Here is a 10,136-nt window from a genome sequence, read left to right on the forward strand (position 1 = left end):
GAGAGAGAGAGAGAGAGAGAGAGAGAGAGAGAGAGAGAGAGAGAGAAAGAAAGAAACTAAAGCGATGCGCCGTGGTCGTCTCTCGTTTGCTAGACGAGGACGATATCGTTCTATCCATTCGAACCAGCCAGCAGCAGCAGCAGCAGGCAGCAGAAGCAGCAGGCAACGGCAGCAGCGACAGCAGCAGCAGCAGCAGCAGCAGAAGCACTTTTGCACGTTGGCCGCAACTGCGTTGGAGGGAGGATCGGAGAAGCGAAAAACGAGGGTGAGCGAGCGAGAGAGGGTGACGAAGGGATACCGAGAGAAAGAAAGAGAGAAAGAGTAAAAAAGAAACAGAGAACGAGACGAGACGAAAGAATACTGGATCTCTCTTTCATTGAACAAAGCCAACGATAGCTCGCTATACCCCTAAGCTATATTCCCCACCACACGGCCACACGGCTAACCCCCACCACGCGGACAGCCGCTCCAACTTCTCCCTACCCACCCCGCACACCCACGAGGTTCCCCCACCAGTGGAACGGCAGCGTGGATGTCGTCGCTAAACTGCCACGGGGCCACCGACCCCTCCCCAGGCCCCTCGGCCTCGGGTCACGGCCACTGTCCTCGCGGAGAATCAGCGGCACGAGGGAGGCGAACCCTGTTGTTCTCTCTCTTTCTTCATCTCTCCCTCGACCTCCTCTCTCACCCCTTTCCGTCTCTTTCACCGATGCTTCGTGCGTGTGCGTGCGCCTGCGTGAGCCAAATGCGTGCGCAGTAGGCACGTACTAGGGAAGAACGCGCGATAGGGGTAGCTTTTGCATTTTGTTGTCCCGGCTTGATTTTTAATTAACGCGAAATCGACGCGGATATCGCGTTTGGAGGTTAGTGCCGGCCCGCTATCAATTTACCGTGTAACCCGAACAACGTCCTTTCGCGTTCTACGACGAAATATCGAGAAAGCCGCCGCGACGGTTGATCGTTGATCGTGCTCGTAGAAATTTTAGACAAACGGGCGCGATACGTAATCGCGGAGAAGGTAGAGAAGCGTGTAGGTAAATCGATGTTTCAGCCTCGCGACCACGCGAGCTAATGCAGCCGTGGCTGTGCGGAAAGACGTATGAAAATAAATTTCTCCTTCTCGGTGTACTACACGCCGCTGTTCCCGATGACGAATCTGCAAGCGTAACCGATGCGTTTAGGTTCAACGACATGCGCGTCACGTCACTACAAGTCACGACGCGATACGTCACTTTACGGCATAAACGACGGAATACTATGCGAGGAGGTAACCGACGCGCTCGTACCCAAGAAACGCTATGCAAGTTCGTATCCGACAACAGCCTACACACCCCTCGGTTCTACGTACGAATTTACGCGACACGGTTCTCACAGTCCCAAACACACTTCACCCCTAACGAAGGGAGCAGTGGAAGCTCGATCGACTTTTGTCCGCACGAATTTCCAGCGGAGAAAATCGTTCGACCATGCGGACCAACATTTTGCCAAAGGTTTACATTTCATCTAGGCTTTCAGTTCCACCGAGTGAAAGTGCAGAATTAGAGAAACCGATTACACGATACCGAACGATTACGCTATTAGTATAAGAATTCGCCTCGTACGCGTGTGCATTCTTCGGTCACTCCCGAAGCACGAACTTATCCGAAATAAAATCGACGTCTTCGTTCGTGTTTGCACCGATCACGCGTTTTATCGTTATCGTACTCGGTATTCTCGATCGATTCGCAGAAAATCCGAGATATCTCGACATCAGCGCCGAATGGCGCGATACAAAACACGAAATGTCTCGTCATCCATCCATCTGCAACGCGTTTAAAAGTAAACTTTCGTTCCGCCGAGATCGCGCGGGATATCAGCTTCGCGGAATCTGTATAAGGCAGAAGAGAAATGCCACTGATCCTGAAACGATCGACACACGCGACACCCGTTCCTTTATGCATTACTTCTAAATAACGACACGAACGTAAGTTGCATCGCTGAGGCCCCAATCAGCGACGAACTATCGATTATCGATGCCGCTTTGCATAAGTTCACTGACATATAAGCCGATGTCGATAAACATTCCTCTCAGCGAGAACGTCGACTCTTCCGTTTTTCCGCGTCTCCATCGGGCAATCCCGTTCGCCCCGCGACAATTTCGAGAAAACGGATTATCCGCTTAATATTCCCTCGCTGCGGTATGAGCATTTCTTTCCAGGCTGACGTCACTTAAGAAACCGGAAACTGGTTTCACTCTTCTTTTATCGCGAATAGAATACGATAACGTGGGCGCGTAGGTGTAGTTTCTTACCAGAGTCCTGTCTTTACCGGTCAGCGTAGTCGACCATAATGTTGGCCGTGATTCAAGTCTGAATATTTTGTCGGCGGTTGTTTACTTTTTCCGGGAATTCCCACCTTTCGAGAGAAAATATCGCGTCTAGACGCCGATCCCGAGCGGATTCCACGCTCCGAAACGAAAATTTAGTTTAAAGAAATAAGAAAGAAGGAGAAAATGGCGCGCGATTTGCCGCCAAAGACAAAGGAGCGATAGAGACCTAACCTAAACCTAACCTAAAACTAACCCTTGAATTCCGCGTCGAGAGAATTGCCGCTTTTTCTACGAGTCCTTAACGTAGATAAGAAGTACGGATGCAACATAATCGAAGAGCGACACTGATCTTGTGTAACGATTATCGTAGAGAGGCTTGCGAGTCGTGGGCGTTAACTGCATAACTATCCGTAACCATCTGTTACTGTCGCCCAGAGAGAAGAGAAAGTTCGTTGCAACGAGGTGACAACCCGATATTTTTATGTTGTAACATTATGCGCGATACTTCACCGTGCACATCCGTAAACCGCGAGGATTATGCCCCGAGCTTTCTTCGGGGGCCTCCTGAAACGGCGCGATGGTAAATATGGTTGGCCAAAGCCGTTCCCGAAAGCGAATTACGCGAGATCGAAGCGAACCCAAGATCGAGAGTATGACGAACCGGATGACGACGCTAATTGGAAACATTTCGTGGCAAGTAAGGTCAACCCTGAACCCCGAAGCAGCTAGAAGAGATAGAGTGACTCACGCAAATCGATATCCCTCCAAGCATATTTGCCGTTTATATCGGTGCAAGACTAGCGCGGTATAGTGCATCTGACTCGCGGATAAATGTATTTATCTTTCGCGATTTTATCAATGCGGTATCGTCAATGCACACGGTTCCGAGGGGAGCAAGCTCGAACCAGTGTCTCAGTCAGTAAGCCAAACAAACACGTCCGAGACGAGACGAAATTCGCGACAAAATTTGTCGCTGATGCGAAGAATACGATGAGAAGACTGTGCAGAGGTCCCACGCAAATCGCGTAAAACGGTTCCGAATAGGTATTCGTAGAATAATATTCTGCGCGCCGTGAAAGAAAATAACGAAAGTGCGGAGATATGGTTGCAGCTGTATTACTAAATTGCAAACCGTACGCGATAAAGGAAATATTGAAAAATTTCCATTGAGTTTTTCGGCACACGCACCGTTCACATGTGACACGGCTGTCCAGAGAGAACCCTGACAGTGTTTCAATCGATTAGGTGCACCCAAAGGGGGAACAACGACAAGCAAGGGGAAACATGCAAAATATAAAGCCGTATAAATTTAAATGGCACCGGTCCAAACAACATGGCCATCATACGCAAAAGAGCAACGATGAACGAAAATGCGATGCTTGTAATTTAACGGCGAGATAAAAACGAGCTGATCGATAATTAGATCAAGTCTGAAACTCTTCCGAAACAACGCACGCATTTTTTTATATTATACAATATGATTCTTCCACGAGAAGCATTCTTAGTCCGTGCGAAAGTACATTAACCTAAAACAACGCGAACGTTCTCCCGTGCCTCCGCTTTGCTTGTTCCGTGTACGAAAGCGAGACAGAGAAGACGAGGAAAGAGGAAGAGAGAGAAGGACAGACGTCCGGGCGTTTTGCCGTAGAGTTCGAGGACGTAAACAATGAAGAAATGGCCGGAGGAACGGAGCGCTGCAAGGATTCAGCGCGGACGTCTGGATACATATTTTTTCTATGGTTAAAACGCGCCGACAGTGCTCCAAGGATCCAAATTCACAGCTATCGCGTCGGCAAACGTGCGAACCTTTCCCCCACTTCCCGCTAGAAACCCTTTTTCCTCTCCGCGAAATCGTTTTGAATTATTTAATCGCGTTTTGCAATACGATTCATCGAAATTCAAATTTTATCTAGTTCCGGTTAATATGCACGCAGCCCGAAGAAACCAGCTATCCTTTTATCGTTAAAGTACAAGGCAATGCTAATAGTTCGTTGTTATATTACAAGGTTAAGCGAGTTCAGAAACCTGATTGGCTGAATAACTATCGGATACCTCCATGCGAGAGCAAGCTCGTACGAATATTTTACACGCGATTCGGATCATCCATTCCTTTTCACCATGTTTAACCGTAGACGTAATTTCACCGATGGAAATATGTTTGAAAAATTACACCGTAATCACTACGCGATATTAAATAACAAATGTACTCCGATTGTAGTAAATCATATCTAACTCGATTTTTTTTCCTAATGAGAATGCATCGTTTAAACGTGATCGTTAATTTATTCATCCCCCGTAAAACTATCGACTTAAATACAAATAGTAGGAATTTTGTTTACCATTTGCTAGTATATCAACGATAAATAAAACCTGAATAAGTTTTCATACAGTGTAAGTAAATAAGATGAAAAAAAAAAATATCATTAACGAACTATGTACATACCAGAAACAATGTTTATTGTTAAAAAAAATTCAAAGTAAACTCTAGAAAAGTCGACCCGAATTTAATAGTAGAGAAGATACTCGATTGTTTATAAAGTATAAAATATCGCTTTATTGTCAAAATGACAATGGAAACCGACGATACGCTTATTGCGTAACTAGCAATAACAATATACTTCAATCAAGTTCCAGTAAAAGAGTATTTTGAACCTGTCAAGTAACGTAAACATAAAATACTTTGACAGATACTCGTGCTACATCGGAATGTGCAAAACAAAAGACCGCAATTATTTAACGTCACTTATTGAATTACACTTTTTACGAAAATGACAACACCAATAGGAAAACGAGATACGAGATAAAAATATACCGTTACACACGCTATTTGTTATATTCGCTATGTGTAAGATGATCAACAGAAAGGTTATAAAATACTATCATGGTAATGCAGGGTTCGCAAATTCACCAAGGTTCCTTGCCGTAAATAACACATATTTTGCCCATGTTACGATACGCGACTAACATCAATGATCACCACAAACGAATCGTGTTCCCCTTAGAGCTCCATAAACATGGAGGTTTCCATTGCAGAATAAAAATCTTCGAAACATAACCTATAAATTCGCAATGTACGATGACTCGTGTTACGATGAGAGAAGGAGAAACGTAAAAATTTGAAAAAGAGGTCATACTGAACGAAAATAAATACCATGTCGGCCCCCAAATCCTTCATGTCGCAGTAAAGGAAAAGATCCCCCGGTGGTTTCATCCAGTCGCTTGTACTCGTGCCTGCTCCCTGGCCGTACCCTATACCGAAACTCTCCACCGTCTCCAAGGTACCCTCGGCACGGCGCGTCACCTTCGAGAGATTCACCGTTAACCCCGTGGTACACCAACAACGCGAACACGAAATCGAACACACACTGTTTAACACGCACTATCCTGTAGACGAAGTTATCTTGGAGAAGATTCGTAGAATCTTGGTGATGCGTTGTTGAAAAATTAGTGAATCGTACGTCAACGGCGGCGTCGGGGCGCGGACGCCGATTCAGCCGGCACTGAATACACACCACTCCCGGTTGTTTTCACGTTCGTTTTTCCTCTCTGAACGGACAGACCTCTTGTAAACGGAGCATACCACACCGCCGCCGAACAATACGAGTCGCGGCACCACGGACGGGAGTGTGAGAGAGAAAGAAAAGCGTTCGGCCGCCTGTCAAACAGTTCGACACCTCGGGTGCCTCGATGCTGCCACTGCTACCTATGCTCCTCTCTTCTTCCTCGTCCTCTTCCTCCTCCTCCACCTCCTCCTCCTCCTCCTACCACCTCCTTTCTCCTCTCGCGCACTTTGCACACTCACTCCGCGAATACGCGTTTATTTACAGGGGGAGCAAGTCGATTACGTGTTCTTGCCTAAATTCACGTCCGTCCTGACATATCGCGAGACGCGTCGTTTTCGTGCGTTAAAATAACGCTCAGCGTCACGATGCTGTTACTTGTCTCTCCTCGAATTTTCGTTAACCGGCCTCTCTCTTCGATAGAGACTGCCCTCTTAACCGAAACAAAGAACGACGCTCGAGCGGAGTGCCCTCTACCGAGGATTTTGACAGTCACTTTCCGCTTTGCGAACGCTACTAACCAATCATCGTCCTTCTTACATTGCACGACCTCTCACGACGACCGGATGAAAATTTGATCGTGCTTAGTAAATTTACCTGGCCTGACTAAATATTAACGTCACGAATGAAGGACAATACTATTCCAAATGTAACGTATATTGCTACGTTCTCGAAAACTGTTTATACACGATGTCACATCATTTTAACCATAAAAAAATTAATTTTCTTTCGTATTCAGATAGTACAGATTATTTTCAAAATATCACGTCAAATATATTTTAAAAGATGAAAAAATAAGAAACTTTTCTTTACGTACTAGAAACATATATTTCTACAATTAAAAAATGTTTATATTAATTGCATCAATTGTATTTTAGAAAAATAAATTTAAATAAAAAAGAAATAAATAAATAAAACTCTCATAAAGCAAACATCATGCGAAAGATAAATTGAAGGAGCAGCAATCATAGTTTAAATCGTGACGACGAAGAAATATCTCTTGCCCACAAAAAATACTAACAAAAATGCAGCAGAATACTTCCTTAAAAATTGCAATTAAAAAATAAATGGAGAGTCATGCTTTTTAAAAAAATTAAATACTGTAGTTTGAATCATCAAATTTTAACCCTGACCCCGTTTGTCGAGAAGGTTTCGACGAAACTTTCTACATATTTAATTGTTAACTACCAGCATCAGAGTCAATGAATTTTTTTACTTAAACAAATGAAAATACCAGAATTGAATCCTTAACAGATCGGATGCATTATTTACATCGAGAAATAACGACTCTATGAAATAATACAATCTTGTAAATCAATGAATGATATTGCTTTTTAATTATTCCTAAATTATCAAGTTATACAATAATTTCCTATAAAAATATACCGAATTTATTCTTTCAATATATCTTACAACTAGGCTCTATGCTTCTGAAGACTTCTGAATCAATTTGTTCTATTAACTTTGCTTATGGAATTTAAAAATTTTATACCATAATTGAAGTTGTATATAATTAAACTAAGACAAATACACAGCGAAAAAATAATTATTGATAACACGAATTACGAAAGAATTACGTATTTCAATAAATTCTATCATATATTCACATATTCGTAATAATCAGATTGTATTGCATAAAAATAAATTAAAATATTGAATAAACTTATTGTTAATACTTCACCTATAACTCTATGATATTTATAACGTAGTAAAGTAAACTGTAAAAATTGTGCTTACCTGGCCATTCCTGAATTGTTGCTGTTGTTGATGCTGTTGATGATGAAAGAGGGCAACTTGTTGCTGTGCTGTCATTTGATTATTAAGATAAACTAAATGTTCTGCTCCTGGTGCTCCACTCTGTACAGCGTTAAAAAAGACCACTGTTACTACCAAAATAAGAAGTAATGTGACTTTCAATTATTATGACATTAAGTAATATACAGCTTACTTTAAGTTGCATTGGATGAATTTCATAGGGTAGGTGAACATTGTTCATTGTTTGCAGACCCAATTGTTGCGGTTGATTCTGTTGTGGTACACTCAGTTTAGTAATGGGATATTTCCATTTTTCTGGATTCTATAAATTATTCAAAACATCAAATTAAATAAAAGCAACGTACTATAGATCTATTTATGAAATTGGAGTACTAATCTTTTGGAGCATTAATTTTTTATAACATTAAAGACTAAACATTTTTTTTTTTAGAGTAATATTTAGAGTGATGTATTAAATAGTTAATATACTCACATTATCAATAATAGCATCATCTGCAAGGGCCCAAGCACGTGGTGCCTGTTTTGTTTGAAAAGTTGAAGACTGGGCATTAAATTCTGCTTCTGTAGGTCGTTGAAACACATAACCCACCATAGCGTCATCTTGGGTTCTGTTCACGCCTATCTGATGTGTTTGACCAGGCTGTATACGCATACTGTCACCACCAGCCATCACTTGGCCACATTGCTCTGCATCCTATTAATAAACAAATTATTTCATTGTTTTAAAACTTTTTATTTAAATGAAAATTAATCTTCATACATAAAATATACATAAAAATTCAAATCAATACATTTGTACAGATACAAATGTGAAGATATGTGAAATCAATACATTTCTTTAATACTGTAGAAAATTATAATTATTAAGCTCTATTTGTTGGCCTATGAATAAATAAGAATTATTATATTAAATTTCTTAAAAATTTGAACACTAATTTTATCATCCAAACATGTATATATAAATATTTTTTGTATAATTCACCAAAAAGATAATAAGGATACTAAAATATAAAACCGTAGTGATATCAAAGCATGTATAATCACATTATTACATTTAAACAGTACAAAGAAATTAGCAACATATGCAAGATTACTCTTGTTTCGCCGGAGTAAGCAAGTTAATGAATGCAACCAAAACATCTTTATACTTTATACAATATTCTGCCATGATGGATCAAACAAAGCATAAGCATATGCAATACTTATGCATATGTACAACAGAAAAATCTTTTTTTGTATCTTAGTAATAAATTAAAACATCTTCCACCAACTAGTGGCAGAATGCATAAAAATGGAACAAATACATATAAGTGTAATAAATAAATTGTTAGCCTAACGTCTAAAATGAGATATTTTACAAAATATATGAAATGATAGGTTATGACATTTCGATCACGAGTAAAATTTTTTTATAATAAACCGTTTTACAACGTGTATTAATTATAAGATAGAAAATAAAAAAACTGAAATAAGTGCATACCGTGGGTATGTGTCCATTCGCGGAAGGATGGTGCAACTGCATAGAAGGTGCCGGTTCACCCGCAGCACCAGCGCTACTCGCACCGAGCCACTTCATCGTTCTGTCAATCTGTACCACTGCTTCAGGCCCGATGAACAATGATCAAATAGATAAGAGGAACCCTCACTGTGAAGGTTAGCTCACTCAGAACCGGCGTCTGGAGCTAAAGGTAGAATCACCCGCTACGTCTGTTCTGCGAGCATGTTCTACGTGTGACTCTTAACAGTGTGACATCTTCATTGTTTCCACGACGACGAGAATGACGACGATAACGAGAATAATCACCAAAGAGAATAGTATTTATGAAGCTACGATTGAACGCCAGACAGTACAGCAATGGCAGCTGGGACAGCGGTGCTGCCGGAATTTTGACAACACTGCCGGACACGGAGAACGAGAACACAAAGAGAATTGTCGAACGGATGCGAACTTAGTCTACACGACTTTTTGAGTTTTACCAAACGACACGACCGCTTCAGCGACGAATGAACGAAACTGTGGGGATGCCGAAGGAAAAAAAGTGAAACATGCAAAAAACGACAACTGCTTGTTCATCAACGGACGAGAGGGAATCAGGGGCAGGAAAGTAGAGGGGGAGGAACCAAAAGATTCGCAAAATTAGATACTTTATACTGTTTTTGATACTATAAATCCCTTTCTCCAAAATGAGAGCAAGTACAATAATGGAGGTGTTCCCCCTTTTGATTTACGTACAAGCTTTACCTCAATTACGATGACTATAGTCGCAACCAATTGACAAATATCATTCGTTTCGTTCTAAACTATTCAATCTTTTCACGGTTACTATGTACGCTACGTTTTTTCACACACTCATCCCGTAAAACTAAAGCTTAAAATACACTATTCACAGGTATGTACATCAAAGTACAGGCACACAATGTGCGTCCACCGGCATACGCGTGTTTCGCGCGCAAGGATGCTGCGCGATTTTCGGAAGGGATTCAGAGGGAAA

General features: G+C 41.5%; 1 protein-coding gene across 3 annotated transcripts in view; it reads right to left on the minus strand.

Annotated features, from left to right (window-relative positions):
• The window catches only part of pum (pumilio), a 60,727-nt gene extending 51,266 nt beyond the window's left edge, over positions 1 to 9,461 (minus strand). For 2 of the 3 annotated variants that reach the window (XM_017912020.1, XM_017912018.1), the window contains exons 1-4: positions 9,125 to 9,461; positions 8,117 to 8,338; positions 7,817 to 7,945; positions 7,606 to 7,725 (exon numbers count right to left, since the gene is read on the minus strand). In XM_017912020.1, the coding sequence (XP_017767509.1) occupies positions 7,606 to 7,725; positions 7,817 to 7,945; positions 8,117 to 8,338; positions 9,125 to 9,220 (567 nt within the window). In that variant the 5' untranslated portion in view covers positions 9,221 to 9,461. Of the gene's footprint in view, positions 1 to 5,459; positions 5,680 to 7,605; positions 7,726 to 7,816; positions 7,946 to 8,116; positions 8,339 to 9,124 lie in introns of those variants that run through there. The other variant, XM_017912021.1, reaches the window with a different exon arrangement.
• Positions 9,462 to 10,136: the final 675 nt, after the last annotated feature.

The sequence above is a fragment of the Eufriesea mexicana genome, unplaced genomic scaffold (assembly GCF_001483705.2).
Source record: "Eufriesea mexicana isolate 0111107269 unplaced genomic scaffold, ASM148370v2 scaffold294, whole genome shotgun sequence".
Taxonomy (NCBI): Eukaryota; Metazoa; Arthropoda; class Insecta; order Hymenoptera; family Apidae; genus Eufriesea; species Eufriesea mexicana.